Genomic DNA, 20,080 nt, shown 5'->3' on the forward strand with positions numbered 1-20,080 from the left:
TTATAGATATTGGTATAAAAAGTTACGATAGACTCGCACAATGAAGCAGGAGTGTCGTAAAGCCGAACCAAATGGGAAACAGGACAACTTACTAACAAAATCACAGTTAAAGAGACTAAAATATAATATTTAACAAACCAATTTCACGCGAAGCGTCAAACCCAACCCACGTGTACCATTTTAAAGTATTGAAAGTGTACTCAAACACCCTCAGCCTACTTGTTGTCATAGATTCATTCATTTTTTTCGTTGATAAGGTTTCTACAACACCGACTATTGTTTCAAGTACCACGTTTTATCGGCTCGGTCCATGATCCGTGTTCTGTTGTTTTAAATTCTTTTGAAGATTTTGTCTTGAGGTTTTTTCAGCACCTGGTTTGCCAGATTTCCATCTTTAAAACTCACCTCAAAACTGTTTTATTTTTGGCTTTTGACTCAGCTCACTTTACTGTTTTTTTGTGCTTTGTACTGACTTTGCTATTCAGTTATTATTTTTTGTTGCCGTGTTGTTATTTTTGCTCCATGTAAACCATTTTGTTTACAACGGTGGTTGGTTGAACGTCCCATTTAAATACAGTTTAGTTGGATTGCGTGTACAAATTAACTAAACATTGGGCCGAGGTACACTTAAACGTCTGCGAACTTTTTTTTTTTGCAGTGAGTACGATTGTTTTCTTTTGGTTGACTACGTCATACCAATGTGTGAAAGTCTTATAAAGTAGGATTATTCGAGCACTTAAACTGTTTTCGTAAAACAATAAATATTATTTCAAGGGGGAGAAAATACCAATTCACGGTAGCCGTAAACCAGTCCTCTCTGTCGCAAATATCTTCACTCACCCGTCGATGCGCATTCTACTGGTTTAATACAAGTACGACCTCAAAGATCGTGAGTCGGCTACTCGAGCCCACGCTTAACGTAATATGGTTGATTTTGCACCAATTGCCCAAACGTTTTAGTCATAGAAACGCAATTTGCGTCATGTGAGCGAAACGTGGATGTCGCATGCTTTGAGCTTTCCTTTTTTTAGATGTCTAAAAAACGAGTGGGCGGGGTTTATGGCGAAACCCGGAAGTAAATATGCTCTTGAGCACGTTGGCACACGCGTGTGCTATTGTAGAATTGCGAGCTTGATGTACACAGGTAGTTCGAACAAGATTGGAGGGATAAAGTTTTTTTTGTTCTTCTAATTCACTTTTGATCTTTATTCTTGGCCACGAAAAACATCGCTAGCTAGTAGATAACCTTGCTGAAGAATTTGGTACCTCATTCGAGCTCAGTTCGTCCCGTGCTTGGATTATCTTGTGCTGTCATTCACACCTGCTCAGGCGCTCATCTGGCCTTTACAACTAACACTTCTTAGGAGGTAAGTGGGTAGCTTGATTTAAGAATTGCACGAGTTTGTCGGTAGTTTTGTTAACATTTTTTGAACACTACATTAGGTAGAAATGTGACAAAAATTGTCAATAATAATTCATCACACATTTTCTAATACCATATAAAGTGCATTTAAATAGCGTTCAAATTATGTATAGATTATTGTTCTATGACGAATAATAAGGAAATAATCGAATTTTTAATTTTCACAATATGAGGGGATTTTTTTTGCCTGTAATTACACAGTTAAAACGATGAAAATATGTGACCGAGTTCTTTATTACAGTTCATCACAACTTCTTAATTTTTGGCAGATCTTAACGAGTAAGGCACCATTGGAAAGCTTTTGAAATTCTAAACAAGAAAAGATTCAAAATATAAATGAGCAAATATCAACGATCGAATGCAGGCAGATTTTCGTCAGAAATCAAAAATGGCTGTCACTGAATACTAGGAAAGAAAATTGCGAGCTCTAGAAATATATATGCTAATGCTTCTTTTTGCTTGAAACCTGGCAGTCATGGATAAAAATATATATTCTACCACTACCATGAGTTATATAAATACAACTTACTCACCTTTATAAACTGTAGTGTTAGCAAAAAGAGCATAAACTTCAATCACATTTTTTCCCCTCTTTCTCGTTGTCGTATTCGGAAATTTCAAGAACCAGCATGGAGGGAAACGTGTAATTTGTCATCATAATCTGCCTATCTTGGAAAATCCCACGAAAAACGATTACGTACTTCACAAAAATGCAATGATATACGACTGCGAGTACAGAGTGCGCTCGGTTCACTGGACAGAAACAATCGTGGTGGAATATAAGTCACTGTAGTGTACCTACATTAGATGTGGTGTTAGACAAACAACGGACCCTTTATCATCTATGTGCATTAAACCGGAACAATATTTTTATCAGTATATTTTAACAGGTATAGCGATTTAAAATATTTGTAAATCCTCCCAAATAGAACTGCCCCCATTTTTCTCCATTTTTTTTTAATATACTAGTGCAGCGTGTTCTACCGGAGACAAATTCCGTGTGTGTTCTACACACTTGGCCAATAAAGATGATTCTGATTCTGATCGATAGTTATACAACATTTTCCAACCAGTAATTTTTGTTTTGTTGAAATGCCTGTATTCAGAATCACAAAATCAGAATCAGAAAACCTTTATTCGTCCCACAATGGGGAAATTTGCAGTCCACAGCAGCAATTTGAAAGGGGGTGGGGGGGGGGGGGTGAAAGGATAGAAAACAAGATATTCTAAGCATAACAAAATAAAAATGTCAACTGTATACTGTGTAAATGTAAATGTGCAAAACCGTTTCATAAAAAAACTGTACATAGTGCAAGTATCAAGAAAACTTGTGATATGCCAAATTCTACTCAACCAATGTCGAATCAGGAATTCAGAACCGCGACACCCCCAATATATATTTTTTGCTCAATAAACAGCCAACTTTCAATGTTGTAAACACATTTCGAGTCTCATAGAAAGCGACATAACTTATTTTTACCACCCTAGTGACGACAAAATGTCAGGATCTGCCTTTGAAAACTAATGTCCATTCTGTGTCCCAGCTTGCTTACAATGGATGAATCCAAACCTGCGCCAATACACCCTGGAGAGAAGAGAGGCTGCCCGGAAGATGAAGAAGATGAAGCGGCTATACCCAAAAAAGCCAAAGTTGAGGATGAAAATGAGAATGGAGCTCCTCGAGCAGCATTGAGCGACGGTGAGGAAGAAGAGGAAGGTGGTGGCGGTGAGTCGTTTGCCGACATGATGAAGCACGGCCTCACCGAGCTGGATGTGGGCATCTGCAAATATGTCAGCGACCATGAGGGCTTTTCGGGAATCCTTAAGGAAAGGTTAGTCCTCGAAAGTCACCCCTGTAGCTGTAGTGACCTTGAGAGTTTTGAAAGCCGCTTATAAATGAAATTTATTATTATTATTATTATTATTATTATTATTATTATTATTATTATTATTATTATTATTATTGATTAAAAGGTTTCTTCAGCCGTCTTCTGTACTTCTTTGAAGGTGTTGGACGTTTTGCTTCTTATCCAAGAAGCTTCGTCAGCAAACTAAAGTCTTACTGGTAGTTTCGGCCCTATATATATATATATATCGCTACTGTCCAGACGTGGCGGTGCCGGGCTCTGCTATGATTGGTCCCTGCTCTCAGGTTTGGATCGTTCGTACAACAGACTGCTTAGGCAACATAGGCTTAGTTATTCTGAGGAGGTGATAACAGGACAAATTGGGCAATCAGGCCAGTCATCAGTCAGAACAATAGAAGTAATCAGTGGAGCCGCAGGGATTAGTCCTCTGCTCCCCCCAACCTGAGAGCAGGGACCAATCATAGCAGAGTCCGGCACCGCCATGTCTGGACAGTAGGGATACATATATAGGGCCGAAACTACCAGTAAGACTTTAGTTTGCTGACGAAGCTTCTTGGATAAGAAACGAAACGTCCGACACCTTCAAAGAAGTACAGAAGACGGCTGAAGAAACCTTTTCACCGATGGACCACTCCTGTACGACTGAGAGTTTACACAGATATTATTATTATTATTATTATTATTATTATTATTATTATTATTATTATTATTTGCTTGCTTCTCAGCCTTTCTCGCATAGCTCTACATTTGCTATCCCTTATTTTTTTACTCAGATACTCTGATTTTGTGGTGAATGAAATCAGCAAAGAAGGAAAAATAGTGCACTTGGATGACCTCTCCATTCCTGAAGAGGTTCAGGTAAGCAAAAACGTCCATAAACTAGCGTCACTTTCAGTCCAGTTATTCTTACTGTTTGACTCTGGCATGATGGTAGTAGTTCATCAGCTGCAGGAAGAATTTGGGGAGGACGCTTTTATGCAACTTCGCCATATTGTAACAGTACAATTTGCGAAATTTGACATCTTTAATATCCATTTTTTTTGTAAAGCCAATGTATTTATGGCATGTTTTTAAATACCCATTCAGTTGTAGTAGTAGTAGTAGCATTTTGTCACGTGTGTTCATCCAATCAGGAAACAACATCATCAGAACCAGCAGAAGAAAACCCAACGACCGATAGCAGCGTTTTGACCGAGGAACAGAAGAAGCAGCTCGGAGAGCTGCAGCAGTTCAAGAACAAAGAGAGCTTTGTCTCCATCGAGGTGATTCGACGCCAACTGAATCCTTATACGGTGATACCTCAGCTTACGAACGCTTTAGCTCACTAACTTTTCGGCTTACAAACGTTAAATTTGCGAGCTCTTTTCTTTGAGTGCAGACGTCATTTGTTATCGAGTGGAGTACTTTTACTATTATGGGACCGAAAAAGACCCCACCACAGGCTAGTGTTAAGCCAAAGAGGACACAAAAGAAAATTACGGTCGAGCAGAAGAAGGAGATCATTGAAAAACATGAACAAGGTGTGCGTTTGTGTGACTTAGCGTCCCAGTATTAGTACGCTAAGTCGACTATTGCTATGTGTGGCTAAGGGTGTTTCTGTGTCGTCTAAGAAACGATCTCAGGAAATAGAAGAGGTTGAAAAATGTCTGTTGATTTGAATTAATGAAAAGCAGCTAGCTGGGTACAGTGTGAGTGAGGGTATTATCGCCGAGAAAGCACAGCAACTTCACTCGGATATTATCAAGAGGCAACTACATCAACGACCATCACAAAGGTAAATAAAACGACTTTAATATACAGTACAGTTTATTTCTTTAATTCACAAATAACTCGCACAAGCCATCTGTGATGCAAAAAGCTATCAACCCAGCTAAACAGAACACAATTGATGAGGAACAAGATAAAATGATCACAGAGAAAGCACCTACAAGGGGTTATTCCTCAAGATGGTGAAAGAACAAGGCTACGTTTCTCATCAAGTGTTTAATGCTGATGAAACCGGCCACTCCATTCCATCAAGCCATCAACGACTATCACAAAGGTAAATAAAACTACTTTATTATACGTTACCGTTTATTTCTTTAATTATAATACCATAGCACATTTATTATACATAAAATAAGGTTTATTTTGTTCAGTTTAAGGCTTATTTAGTAGAAAATTATCTTTTATGGGGACCTGGGGACGGATTATTCTCATTTTTAATGGTTTCCTATGGGAAATTAATGTTTGGAAGACACACCTTACACACTTTCTGGCAACCAATTAAGTTCGTGAGCTGAGGTATCACTGCATCAGGTTTGCTCCGGATCTTAAAATCCCCCTTTGGATGTATTTTAAAGGGGCATGAGTCAAAGGATAAGCGGACGCTGGTACACAAAGCCATCAAAACTCAATTCCCCGGACTGGAGACAAAGACGGAGGTGAAAGATGGCCGCAAGTTCATCGTGGCCTACCACGTTGCCGGAAAGAAGGCTCTGGCCGGTGAGTGGAGACATCAAATCGCAACTATCTGGTCTATCTTTTAAAAATGATAAAATTAACTCAAGGAAAGGAAAATGGCATGTGCATGACGATAAAGCTGGATTACACCGTCGGTCAAGGTATCCAATCCCGACTAGCTGTCCGTTTCGATGTTCATCTCAACAAATGGCTAAAACGATTAATCAAATAATTTAAAAAGAAAACAAAAAAATCAAAACTCAATCAAATACAATTGCTTTGTTGGGAAAAATGAAACAGATTGACCAGCTAGCTGGACATCATCATCATATATATGATTTATAAGCGCCTTTCAAAACTCTCAAGGTCACTTTACAGTCACAGCAGAAATTTTTCTGGTGGTGAGCAGCGGCAAGCACACGCGCCAGAATTCACTCAACCCGGAATAACTCAAAAAGATAGACAACTAGCTAGCTAGCTATCTAATAGACAACTAGCGATCTAATAGACAACTAGCTCGCTAGCTATCTAATAGACAACTAGCTAGCTAATAGACAACTAGCTAGCTAGCTATCTAATAGACAGCTAGCTAGCTATCTAATAGACAACTAGCTAGCTAATAGACAGATAGCTAGGTAATAGACAACTAGGTAGCTAGATAGCTAATAGACAACTAGCTAGCTAATAGACAACTAACTATCTAATTAGCTAATAGACAACTTGCTAGCTAGCTAGCTAATAGACATATAGCTAGCTGGATAGCTAATAGCTAGCTAGCTGCTAATAAACACAATATAGCATGATTATATAACATAGCTAGCTAGGGAATGAACACAATGTATAAACACAATATAGCATGATTATATACCATAACTAGCTAGCTAATAAACGCAATGAAGAAACACAATGCAGCATGATTATATACTGTAGCTAGCCAGCTAATAAGCACAATGAATATACACAATATAGCATGATTGCTAATTAGCTGGCACCCATTTTAAGATAATTGAAATCCATGCGCTTGTTTATGTATTTTATTGTTTATTGTTTTTTTTTTTTTTGCGCTTCCACGATGTACGTCAAATCAATCCGAATTGTCGCTTGACCCTTGCGGCATAAATCCAGCTGACCAGCACTTGCATGAGTCTTCTCAGGATGCCCCCCTGCCCCCCATTACACCCTTGTTGAACGTCCGATTCACCTCGCGACGCCATGAATGCCTTCCCCACCGATTCTTTTTTCAGCCCATACAGAGAACAGCCCCGTCGTTTGTTTGTGCATGCGACTCATTCCCCTCGCTCGCCGACGTCTTAATGCTAAAGTAACGCTCTTCTATTGTCTATATTTTGCTCTTCTTGGGATAAGAGGTGAAGACATCTTCAGGTAAGTAGTTCCTCTCCACACAAGCAAGCTCAGGATCTGAACGTTCCAGTCCAAAAGCGGGTTTAGCCATTCTTGTTAAAACAGTTCAAGAATACGAATCATCTTTATTGGCCAAGTACAGTGATACCTCAGCTTACGGACTTAATTGATGCCCAGAAAGTGTGTGTAAGGTGAAAAGTGTGTCTTTCAAACATTCATTTCCCATAGGAAACCATTAAACATTAGAATAATCCGTTCCCATGTCCCCATAAAACATGATTTTTTTTTTACGAAATAAGCCTTAAAGGACAACCAACATCACTTTTTTGTTTCCTAACTGACATCAGAAAAACGTTTTATAGCATCTAAAATACCCATAACACGCAGTATGATATTTTTAGTCAAATGCAAAACACAAATAAAAATGATTTAGTGTCCAAAATCTGCAAAAAATGAACTTGGATAAGAAGCGAAACGTCCGACGCCTTCAAAGAAGTACAGATGACGGCTGAAGAAACCTTCTCATCGTTCGTTAACTAAAGCGTTCGTAAACCGAGGTATCACTGTATGTATAACACACAAGGAATTTTTCTCCGGCATAAAACGCTGCACTATTATCATCATTAAAAAAATTGCAAAGAGCCACTATACAGTTAGATTTGGATTACTGTTTAGAGAGTTAATTGCGACGGGGGAAGAAGCCGTTTAAATGCTGGATTTGGTGCGCATGGATCGTAGCGCCTGGAAAAGGTGATGGGCAGGGTGCGAAGGGTCCAGTAGGATTTTTCGGCGACCTTGTTTCGATTCTTGCAGTGTGCAAGTACTCGAGAGTGGCTAGGGTGGTGCCAATTATTATTATTTTTTTGTGTGTGTGGTCGACATGATAAGATCTTTCACATTTTTTATGTACGTTTTACCTTCTGTGTGTTTTTCAAAGCACCCAGGAAACATTTCTGGCCCAAAAACCGTGGTAGCTTCTGCCATTTTGTGCTATACAAGGAGAACAAGGACACCATGGACGCCATCAATGTGCTGTCAAAGTTCCTCAGGTACGAGCGGCGTTGTCGGTGGCCAAATATAAGCACCCCAACGGCAAATTTATTTATGTTTCCTCAGGCTGAGACCCAACATGTTTTCCTACATGGGCACGAAGGACAAAAGGGCCATCACGGTGCAAGAGATCGCCGTGCTCAAGTGAGTTTGGAACGGATCCCCCCCCCCCCCCGAAGGGTTGATGCGGCTGCTGGATGGGTTGCTAACGTTCCATCTGTGTGTCAGGATCACCGCAGAGAGGTTGGCTCACCTCAACAAGTGTCTGATGAACCTCAAGCTAGGAAATTTCTCCTATAAGAATCACCCGCTCAAGCTGGGGGAGCTGCAGGGGAACCATTTTACGGTGGTCATCAGGTATGTCAAACGTTGGACCTTCCTTTGGCCTATTTACGAGTCATTGAGTGAGTTCATTTCCATGAACTCACATATTCCAGTTCCATCATGTTCATACACGCACACGACTAAATACTACTACTACGACGACTGAATTGAGAGCAAATATTTTTTTAACATTTGTATCGGCCTATTTACGAGTCATTGAGTGAGTTCATTCCCATGAATGCATGTTATGTATTCCATTTCCATTGTTTCATAATGTTCATATACACACGACTAAATACTACTACTATTACTACTACGACTGAGTAAAGTGCAAATAATTTTTAACATTTGTATCGCCCAATTTATAATTCATTGAGTGAGTCCATTCCCATGAATGCATGTTACGTATTCCAGTTCTATTGTTCCATATTGTTTATACACACACACACACACACACAACACACAAGTAAATACTACTACTACTACGACTGAATAGAGTGCAAATATTTTTAACATTTGTATCGGCCTATTTACGAGTCATTGAGTGAGTTCATTCCAATGAATTCATGTTACATATTCCATTTCCATTGTTTCATAATGTTCATATACACACACACACGAATAAATACTACTACTACTACTAGTACTACTACGACTGAATAGAGTGCAAATATTTTTTAACATTTGTATCGGCCTATTTATGAGTCATCGAATGAATTCATTCCCATGAATGGATGTCACGTATTCCTGATTCATAATGTTCATATACACACACACATGACTAAATACTACTACTACTACTACTACTACTACTACTACTACTACTACGACTACTACTAGGACTGAATAGAGTGCATATCTGGCAGCGAATGAGTTAAATGATCTGTCACTCAAAAGGCCTTCTTTCTTATAATTTCTTTGTGGATGCCCAGTGTTGACAGAGTGACTATTTTCATCTCCAGGAACATCTCAGGAACCGACGCCCAGGTCCATCAGTCCTTGACGTCCCTCAAGCAGACTGGCTTTATCAACTATTTCGGCATGCAGCGCTTCGGCACCACGGCGGTGCCCACGCAACAAGTGGGCAGGTAGCCCCATACCACGCATCCACCGCGCCTTTGCTCACGCGATATGCTAATAAGTGTTTTATTTTTTTATTTATGTATTTATTTATATTCATGACAGGGCCATCCTGAAGAATGACTGGAAGCAAGTGGTGGATTTAATTCTGAAGCCTCGTCCCGGAGGTACTAACGTGTTCCTCGTCTGCCTGTCATGCAGTGTTTTCTGGTCTCGCTAATGGTTTCTGTCACCCCCCCCCACACCCTCTCGCTGCCACCCTTTGCAGCTGAGAAAGAATTCTTGGTGCGCTGCAGGGAAGAATGGGCCAGGACTGAAGATCCTGAGGCGGCCCTGAAGAAACTACCCAATAAGCGCTGCGTGGAAGGCCAGCTGCTTCGTGGCTTGTCCCAGCACGGCAAAAACAACATCGTCACTGCCTTTGGATTGGTTAGTGATTGGAAATTTAGCGCCAAGCAACCCCATGTTGTGCCTTATTGTGTTTTTTTTTTTCCGTGCAGATCCCACGAAACAACCGCCTGATGTACATCCATAGCTACCAAAGCGTGATATGGAACACCATGGTTAGCCGGCGGATCGATGCGTTCGGGCTTACACCCGTGGAGGGCGACCTAGTGCTCCGAGGAAGTGAGTACACTGATACCTCGGTTTATGAACCCCTTGGCTTACGAAGTTTTTGGTTCACGAACGTTAAATGTATGAAAATTTTACCTTGGCATATGAACTGTTTTTCGGAATACACACGGAGCTGCCACAATGAGTGATGTGTCGTTCGCGAACGAGCCCGTTCTCCTAACAAGAAAATGGCAGCTGGCTTGTTTTGATCCTCTATTCCCCGCCCCCAGTCGTCGGTTAAAGCCACGTGATTGGTCAAGAATGCAGCAGTAAGGGGGGGGGGGGATTTACACACAGAGTGTGAAGCCATTCTCCAAAAAAGAAAATGGCACCCGATATTTTTTGTCCTATATTTCCCACCCCCCATCTTCGGTTAAAGCCACGTGATTGGTCAACAACGCAGCAGTGAGGGGATGTGGATTAACATTAAAGAGACAGGCAGACAACAGAGAGAGTGACAAAATGGATAGAAAACAGTGACATTTGGACTCGTTTCAACCTTGATCGTTCAAAGGCAGAGTGTAGACTGCAAGGTTAAAATTCCCATCAATCAGTCTCCACAAATAACCCGCACAAGACATCTGTACACTTGATGCAAAAAGCTATCAACCCAGCTAAACAGAACACAATTGATGAGGAACTAGATAAAATTATCGCAGAAAAGTCAACTCTAAGGAATCATTCCAGATGGTGAAAGAAGAAGGTTATGTTCCTCATCAAGTGTTTAAGGCTGGTGAAACCGGCCACTCCATTCCATCAAGCCATCAACGACCATCACAAAGGTAAATAAAATGACTTTATTATACGTACTGTATATGTACTGTTTATTTCTTTAATTATAATACAATAGCGCATTTATTATACATAAAATAAGGAATATTTTATGTAGTTTTAAGGCTTAGAAAATTATGTTTTATGGGGACCTGGGAACGGATTGTTCTCATTTTAATGGTTTCCTATGGGAAATGAATTTTTGGGATACACACTTTTCGCCTTACACACTCTGTATGGGAACCAATTAAGTTTGTAAGCCAAGGTATCACTGTATCCATCTTTGGATCACCCATTTTTCTAATTCTGACCCTTTGATGTGAATCAACAACTTTGTATCTCTCAAGCTAAAGCGCACATCCTGTCAGAAGAGGAAGCAAAGAGCCACTCCATACATGATATCGTCATGCCGCTCCCTGGCTTCGATGTTATTTATCCATCTCACCACGGTAAGGGGCAAAAATAAGTGAATCAATACTGTACATAATTCTGATTGGAAAACGTCGTCAAGTATTTTTAATCATGCCATTGCTTAATTGAATGAGATTGTGATTTTAATGTTATTCTTTCGCAGTATCGCACAGCAACGGGTATTTGTGAGGGGCAAATATTTTATTTTATTTCTATTAGTATTCTTCATCATGCCATTGATTAATCCATTTATTGGATGAGAATATTTTTTTTAAATTAACCAATTTTCAGACCTGTTTTTTTAAACAGCAAATCTTGAAAAAGATGGGGGGTGACAAATGCATGGATTTGAATTGATTTCAAATCAGAATCAAGTATTCTGCCACTGATTAATCGATTTATTGAATGAGATTATTATTTTGATTGTATTTTTTTGCAGTGTCACAAAACAATGTGTACACGTGAGGGGTAAATATTTTATTTTATTCATTCATTCATTTATTTATATATTAACTAATTTATTTATTTGTTTTTTTTTAAGTATTCTTAATCATGCCATCGATTAATTGGATGACATTATTATTATTATTATTATTAATTTTTTTATCTACCCATTTTCATTACATGTGAGGGGCAAATATTTAATTTTTTATTTGTTTTATTTTTTTTTGTTTTAGTATTCTTAATCATGCCATTGATTAATCCATTTATTGGATGAAAATATTTTTTAAAAATGAACCCATTTTCAGACCCATTTTTTTTTAAACGGCAAATCTTGAAAAAGATGGGCGAAGGACAGAGAAGAAGAACCGCGATTGAACGTATAAAGTCTACACATTTATTTTTGGGAATGTTTTTTTTTTTTTTTTTTTAAATGTGCGTGCGTGTACGGCAGTGGGTAAAGGTTACAGGGAGATGCTCAGCGCAGACGGGCTGGACATCGACAACATGCGACACAAAATTAAGGACTACTCGCTGGCTGGAGCCTACAGACGAATCCTCATTAGGCCCAATGATGTCACTTGGTGGGTGCCGCTTTCGTCCACCCTTATTATTATTTTTTTCTTGGGGCGGGGGGGCGACCGAAAGAGGGAGAGATTTATTTATTTATTTGTTCATTCATTTATGTATTCATCCATGTATTTATTCACTTATTTGTTTATTTCTGTGCATGACATATTGCTCCTTGCCCATTGCTGAAATGCTCACATTGTGTTCTATGTGTCTGCAATTTTGAATTATACATTTATTTTTCGGTGAACTGTATATACTTTACGGTACCGCCCTCACATAAGGGTAAGGGGCCATGACTAAACTAGCTTTTAGTTATATAGCTGCTAGCTAAATGAATCAGCTAGATTTTAGTTAGCTCACTAACTAAAAAAAGCTTTTAGTTAGCTCACTAACTAAAAGCATCAGCTAGCTACCTACAAACATCAGTTATCTATCTAGCTATTCATCATATCCATCTGTTCAGCTAGCTAGCTAGCTAAATATAGATCTGTCTAGTTATCTAGCTAGCTAGATAAATATAGATAAATATATAGATCTATCCAACTATCTAGCCAGCTAGCTATCTAGCTATCCATCATATCCATCTATGTTCAACTAGCTAGCTAGCTAAATATAGATCTGTCGAGTTACCTAGCTATCTAGATAGATAAATACATAGATCTATCTAGCCGGCTAGCTAGCTATCCATCATATCCACCTATGTTCAGCTAGCTAGCTAGCTAATTGTAGGTCTGTAGTTATCTAGCTAGCTAAATGTAGATATTTATATTGATCTAGCCAGCTCGCTAGCTAGCTATCTAGCCATCATATCCATCTTTGTTCAGCTACCTAGCTAGCTAGCTCAATATAGATATGCCGAATTATCTAGCTAGCTAGCTAAATACAGATAAATATATAGATATATCTAGCTCTTCATCTATCTATATTTTCAGGTCGACTATAGCAATGTTTCCCAACCTCTTCGCATATTTATAGAGAAATGCATAAATAAAAATCACAGTAGACCACCAAAGAAACGTCACAGATTTTACCCTGGTGCAATTTTTTGGGGGGAGGAAATTGGATTATTTTCTGCAACGCTCTCTATCTTGGTTGGGAATCACTCAACATGGGCGCTTTAAAACTCAATGTGTCATTCCTTTGAAGGGAGGTGATCCAATATGACGACCCTAAGATCTCCCTCGTACACACCGACTTTGAGAAAATTGAGAAGAAACCAGCGCCGGTATTCAACAAAGGTCAGAACTCGAAAGAAGCATTGTCGTAAACAACTTTGTACTGTATCTGGAATGTACGTACAGTGACTACCTTTACGAACGCTTTAGCTAACAAACTGCATATGAACTAGTTTTCGGGAAACACACGGAACGCCACAATGGCTGGCGGACTAGTTTTCGGCGGAAGAACACCAAACCACACGGCCGAACAGCGCCACCGTGGCTGCCGGACTTCTTTTCCACACCCCATTTCTCTGAGTGCATATGTGGTTTGTTATCGAGTGGAGTACCTTTGCTATTTTGGGACCGAAAAAGACCCCACCACAGGCTAGTGTTCAGCCAAAGAGGACACACAAGAAGATTACGGCCGAGCACAAGGAGGAGATCATCAAAAAACACCAAAGAGGTGTGCGTTTATGTGACTTAGCATCCCAGTACCAGTATGCTAAGGCGACCATTGCTACGTGTGGCTAAGGGTGTTTCTGTGTTGTCTCAGGCAATAGAAGAGGTTGAAAAACTTCTGTTGATTTGGATTAATAGCTATTTTAATTATTCCGGGTTGGGTGAACGCTGGCGCATTATTATTGTTATTGTAATTATGATGATGATGATTATTATTCTATAGCTATCTAGCCGGCTGGCTAGCTATCTAGCTACTAGCTATCTATTGGCTAGCTAACTAGCTTTCCATTTATGAGTTTCTTCTGCGTTGAGTGAACGCTGGTTTGTGTGGCTGCCGCTGCTCACCCTCAGATTATTATTTTTATTGTAATGAAACGCAGCTAGCAGAGGACAGTGTGAGTGAGGATATTACCACCCGAGAAAGCATGGCAACTTCACTTGGGTATCATCAAGAGGCAACTACATCAACGCCCATCTCAAAGGTAAATAAAATGACTTTATTGTATAGTACAGTTTATTTCTTTAATTACAATAAAATAGTGCATTTAATATACATAAAATAAGGTATATTATGTGTAGTTTTAAGGCTTATTTAGTGGGAAATTGTTTGATGGGGACCTGGAAACAGATTCTTCTCATTTTTAATGGTTTCCTATGGTAAATTAATGTTTGGAAGACACACTTTTCACCTTACACACACTTTCTGGGAACCAATTAAGTTGGTAAGCTGAGGTATCACTGTATTCATAAGTATTTGATTTTGAAGGTTCTTGGTTTTGTCTTCTCCTCAGAAGGGAAGTACCGCGCTCTTCGGTTGGAGTTCTCTCTGCCGCCCTCGACGTACGCCACCATGGCCATCCGCGAAGTGCTCAAGTTGGACACTAGCATCAAAAAACAGACGCAGCTCAACACCACCTGGTTCAACTGATACCGGCAAACCCGGGATGTCTGTCGGCCCGACGCTATTAGGTAACTCCCACCCAAGTCATTCATTTAGCAACTTCCTGTTGGCCACCCTTACAGGGTGTGAGTGTGACTGGCTTTATTTTTCTTCTTGTTTTTCTCTTTGAACCATTGAAAAGCACCAAAAACTTTGTTTTTTTGAGACATTTTAACGCTCTTTAAATCATCTCAGTGCTGAGACACATTATGTATCCGCTTGTGCGGATATTTGGGAATTTTTTTCCTTTTTCTATTTTTTTTTAATAATATTTGACTGAATGTTTGAGCGACTGGCAGAGGGGGATGGATTAAAATCAACGAGAAGCTGATTCTGTCTGTATTATTATTATTTTTTTTTGTTGTTGACATATTTAAAGGACAACCGACGTCACTTTTTTGTTTCCAAACTGACATCAGAAAAACGTTTTATAGCATCTAAAAGACCCAAAACACGCAGTATGATATTTTTATTCAAATGCAAAACACCAATAAAAATGACTTTAAGTGTCCAAAATCTGCAAAAATTGAGCTGCAAATTGGGCATTTTCAGAAAGTCCCGCCCCCAGTTCGTGACGTCACACCAAGACGTATTGCATTGCTGGAGAATCAAAACAATGGCTTCAGATTCGGAGAAGATGCTTTCTCTTTACTCATCCAGTTATGAATATGATTCAAATAGTTCTGAGGAGGAAAGTATGCATGTTTGCAATCGATTAAAGAATTTATTCCGTGCCATTTTGAGGCAACATTAGGGGGAAATGTATCACCAAAAAAGAGGCAGAAAATGGCGACCAAGCTCCTGTGAGGAATTAATCTGCCCGTTTCCACAGGCTGATAAATTCCTTTCATGGAGCTTGGTCACCCTCTAGCTCTTTTTGGTGCAACACAAGGTTTTCAGACCAAACAAGCATTGACGTGATGGAAGGACTTCTACAATATATCCTTTTTTCGGTCAGGGGCGTTCCTTCAGTGACGTCACGTACGGACTCGTCACCAACTCAAAAACAAGACTTCCGGAATATTCAGTGTGAGTCTTAAAATGTAAAATATAGCTATATGCGGTGGAATCTTTGTCAAATACGCTCAGTAGAAGTCATTTGAAGCCATTTTACAAATTATGTCGGTTGTCCTTCGAAGGACCGACACCATTTGTTTTTTGTTTCCTAACTGACGTCAGAAAAACGTTTGATAGCATCTAAAATACCCCAAACACTCAGGCTGATATTTTTAGTCAAATGCAAAACACCAATAAAAATGATTTAAAGTGTCCCAAAACTCCCACAACTCGGAACTGAGGATACTGTTTGAGTCTCAGAGGGGGCTAAGGGGTGTCTTTTTGTGCCATCTTGATTGCGTGTTGACTAAAAGTGTTTGTCACACATTTGCATGGCTGTGCATTTGGATACATTGAATCAGCCTTTTGCATCTGTGTTTGCCTGCTCGAGCACACGATGGTGGATCCTATTGTGTCTCCTGGGAGGTTGTGAGTGTGCTTGAGTTGCAGAAGAGGAGTGGGGGGGTGGCTGTTTGCTTATCTCGTAACTCCACCGGTGTGGTCTGCTGTGAGAACGAAAGGGAGGACGGATGGATCGAAGTGAATATTTGTGGGGGGGGGGGGGGAGGTCAAAGGAGGGGGGGTGATCTTGTTTAAAAGATGGACGCCGTCCGTCTTCACCATTCACACGTCAGAAGGAAAGCGACTCGTGAACACCAGAAACGCTGAAAAGGATTTCAGTGCAAGCCGAAGGGGGTAAGTAAAATTAAAATGAATCTCGCCCTTTGAGGGCGCTGGTGCACAGGAAGGAGGAATTAATTAATAATAATAACACAGGTAACATCCGACTTACCACCGACAGAGTTCCGTTCCGACTAAACGGTTGTAAGTTGAAATGGTCATAAGTTGAAATCCATTCAAAATGTTGAATACAGTTGCCGGTTGCGGTGCCAAAATTTAAAAATCTGGTCTGGAGGTCGTGGTCGTAAGTACAGATGGTCGTAAGTCGAGCCGGTCGTTACCTGTACATTTAATTTCTAAGCGCCTTTCAAAACGCTCAAGGACACTTTACAATCACGTGATAAGAACTTTTTTTTTTGTGTGCGGGTGAGCAGCGGCAGCCATTCGCGCCAGCGTTCACTCTACCCGGAAGTAACACAGCAGCAAAGTTATGAAAGGAAGGAAAGAAGTAGAAAAACAAACTTGAATTTCTCCATTTGTACTGAGATGCCAGAACCTTTTGTACGTCAGACAATGTTCCGTTTCTTACTATGTGGGTATCATCACACTTTGTGATATTGGAAATAAAAAGACTACACACCCCAGTTTGGATACCAGGTTTTCTGATACAATCAAACCTGGGTTTTCCGACCATAATCTGTTCCAGAAACCTGTTTGAAAACCGACAACTTCCTGTTGTTTGGTCAAAAACCGAAATATTCCCCATTATAATAATAATAATACATTTCATTTATAGGCGCATTTCAAAACTCTCAAGGTCACTTTACAGTCACAGGAAAAGTTTTTTTCTGTGGGTGAGCAGCGGCAGCCACACGCGCCAGCGTTCCCTCAACCCGGAAGTAATTCAAATGGATAGAAAGCTAGCTAGCTAAGATATAGCTAATAATAATAATAATAATACTTACAGAGTTAAGTTGGTTGAAAATATACAATTAGTTCGGTAAACTCTTGGTTGAAAACACAGGAAGTCCAATTTGCATCTTAGCAAAAGTTACAATATTTTCCTCCAGTTAAATTTTCACTCAACTATTTTCCCCCCAGCATCCTGAAATCAACTAAGTTAATCCAGCTAACATGAAGTCCAACATGTCAGACGCCGACCCCCTGACCTCCCCCTCGCCCTCTCCTGACTTCCAATGCGACTACACAGACTGGTCTCCCTCTTTCTCCATCATCCCCTCCGTCTACCTGCTGGCCTTTGTACTGGGTTGCCTTGGCAACGGTCTGGTTTTGTGGTCTTACGTGGACCGACCTGACGGGAAAAGGAGGAGGAGGAGTCATCCCGCGAGGTTCCGGATGCCGTGTTGTCGAAAAGACCGGAAGGAATGTGACGAGGCGTCCAAAAGAAACACCTTGTCCGGCGTCTGCTCTTCATCTCCGGGGCTCTCGCGTCCTTCCCGTTCCCTGACGGACTCTCTGATAGCTAGCTTAGCATTAGCAGACCTCTGCTTCCTGGTTACCCTTCCCCTATGGGCGACGTACACAGCCCTAGGGTACCACTGGCCTTTCGGACAACCGCTGTGCCGGCTCAGCAGCTTCCTCACCGCCCTCAATATGTACGCTAGCATCTTCAGCCTTAGCGTCCTGAGTGTGGAGCGCTACTGGGTCCTTAGCGGATACATTCGCCGACGCCTCGCTACCCGTGCCCTGTGGCCACTGGCGGCCTTGTGGCTACTAGCTGGGGTGCTGGCGCTTCCCGGCTTGCTTCTACGCTCCGTCCAGGAGTCCGACTGGCCGGATGAGTCGGGTTCTCTCGCTTGTCAGATGGACTACTCGGCGCTGATCGGAGACGATCCAGATGAGGACGAGAGAGAGCGTGCCCAGATGTGGTGGGCTGCCGTCCTGAGTCTTAAATCCACGCTGCTCGGATTCCTATTGCCTCTCGTCGTCTTACTGGTGTGCTACTGTTCCCTGGCCCGCCTCCTCAGCAGACACTTCAACCGCGGACCTCGACCTGACCGCCGCCGCCAGCGCAGACTCCTCAGAGTCATCGTGACCCTCGTGTTGGCCTTCTTCCTATGCTGGCTGCCATTGCACGTCAACAAGACCTTATCTCTACTCCTGGAGTTCGGGTTTCTGACATACTCTTGCACCTTAGATCAGATGTTGTTAGCGGCCCACCCGTACGTCACCTGCGTGGCGTATCTCAACTCCTGCCTCAACCCGCTACTCTACGCCGCCTGCGACCCGTGCTTCCGGAAAAGATGTCGGCGAACGCTCATGCTGCCGTGTGGAGCGTGGAGGAGACAGAAAGTGGAAAGAAGGGAGGCGCAGATGGAGGAGGGGAGCTTTGACGGCCCGACTAGAACACGGGAAGAAACGGCAAACAAGACGAATGATGCGGACGATGTCACTGAGGGGTGAGAAGACACAGACAACCGGAACAGAACATGACTGTCAAGTTTTGGGTGAACCTTCACCCAGTCCTTTTCTCAAGAGGGTATAAGGAAGGAACCTTGACAAACGTTGCAAATTTCCTCATTGTGGGACTATTGAAAGATTTCTGATTCTGATAGACCAGAGTCTTGACTAGGTTCTGGTCTATGAATTGGATTGACAGGGGCGTCAAAATCTCGGTCCTCGAGGGCCGCCGTCCTACATGTTTTCCAAGACTCCCTGTTGCAACGCACCTGATTCAAGGGAACAGGCTCAATGGACACACCTGATTCTCAGAAGATCAGCAAGCTCTGCGGAAGTCTGACATGACCCCGTTCCCTTGAATCAGGTGCGTTGCAATAGGGAGACTTGGAAAACATGTAGGACGGCGGAACCTCGAGGACCAGAGTTTGACACCCCTGGCTGGTAGACGGAAAGAAGATAGAATGACAGCGAGAAATGTGTTGGACTGAAAAAGCCTTGTTCTTCACATTGTTGTCTGTAACAGCGATGTTGTTCTTTAGCCATCTTAACCATGAGGCAGTGACGAGTCCAGTGGGGCGAGAATCCAAGATAAAGGTCCCTTATGAACAATTTGCCATCAAAACGAAATTTCTGGGGGAAAAAAATATTTTGGACGTATTTTAGAAATTTGATTTTTAATATTAGCACCATCTTGTTTTTGTGTGGAAAATAAAGCTGGCGAAATTCACAGGTACCTTTTATATTTTTTCCTGATATTTACATTTGTATGATATACATATATTCACTACTTTGTACCTATTTTATGATGTATTGTTTTTATTTTTCATGACATATATGGTGACCGGTGAAGGTTTGATGCTATAATACATTACAGTATATTACATCCGGGACACGATGTCGATACAGGATAGCGTCCCAAATACACCGTAGTGCGGAAGTTACCATACGGCGATTCTTGTCAATATAATTTAAAAAAAAAGTTCTTATCCCGTGACTGTAAAGTGTCCTTGAGCGTTTTGAAAGGCGCTTCGAAATCAAATGTATGATTATTATTATCATGAAT

At 41.0% G+C, this 20,080-nt stretch overlaps 2 protein-coding genes across 7 annotated transcripts; both read left to right on the top strand.

The window, feature by feature from the left end:
* Window positions 1-847: 847 nt before the first annotated feature.
* pus7 (pseudouridine synthase 7) lies at window positions 848-15,244 on the top strand. 6 transcript variants are annotated; one of them, XM_088997029.1, is made up of 17 exons: window positions 848-889; window positions 2,968-3,255; window positions 4,065-4,149; window positions 4,425-4,553; window positions 5,634-5,775; window positions 7,099-7,116; window positions 8,033-8,144; window positions 8,212-8,289; window positions 8,374-8,502; window positions 9,432-9,557; window positions 9,655-9,716; window positions 9,818-9,978; window positions 10,050-10,176; window positions 11,283-11,384; window positions 12,242-12,371; window positions 13,507-13,598; window positions 14,771-15,244. In XM_088997029.1, exons 2-17 carry the CDS (start codon window positions 2,978-2,980, stop codon window positions 14,905-14,907), a joined length of 1,908 nt encoding a protein of 635 aa, XP_088853155.1. In that variant the 5' UTR covers window positions 848-889; window positions 2,968-2,977; the 3' UTR covers window positions 14,908-15,244. The 6 variants fall into 6 exon arrangements, 5 of the variants coding, with proteins under 5 accessions (XP_088853155.1, XP_088853157.1, XP_088853154.1 ...); XM_088997028.1 differs by lacking the exon at window positions 848-889 and adding an exon at window positions 976-1,371; XM_088997027.1 differs by lacking the exon at window positions 848-889 and adding an exon at window positions 977-1,367.
* A 1,449-nt stretch (window positions 15,245-16,693) lies between these two features.
* aplnr2 (apelin receptor 2) lies at window positions 16,694-19,907 on the top strand. Its single transcript, XM_088996265.1, has one exon. The coding sequence runs from the start codon at window positions 17,731-17,733 to the stop codon at window positions 19,018-19,020; it is 1,290 nt and encodes a 429-aa protein (XP_088852391.1). The 5' UTR covers window positions 16,694-17,730; the 3' UTR covers window positions 19,021-19,907.
* Window positions 19,908-20,080: the final 173 nt, after the last annotated feature.

Source organism: Hippocampus bargibanti, linkage group LG05 (genome assembly GCF_051943395.1).
Source record: "Hippocampus bargibanti isolate YZ-2025 linkage group LG05, ASM5194339v1, whole genome shotgun sequence".
NCBI lineage: Eukaryota > Metazoa > Chordata > Actinopteri > Syngnathiformes > Syngnathidae > Hippocampus > Hippocampus bargibanti.

Bases quoted from the DNA above. Each gene is read 5' to 3' on its own strand.
- pus7 (XM_088997029.1), top strand. From the start codon at position 2,978: ATGGATGAATCCAAACCTGCGCCAATACACCCTGGAGAGAAGAGAGGC. The intron at 8,503-9,431 runs GTATGTCAAACG...TTTCATCTCCAG, and splicing joins CATTTTACGGTGGTCATCAG to GAACATCTCAGGAACCGACG. The intron at 9,558-9,654 runs GTAGCCCCATAC...TATTCATGACAG, and splicing joins CCCACGCAACAAGTGGGCAG to GGCCATCCTGAAGAATGACT.
- aplnr2 (XM_088996265.1), top strand. From the start codon at position 17,731: ATGAAGTCCAACATGTCAGACGCCGACCCCCTGACCTCCCCCTCGCCC.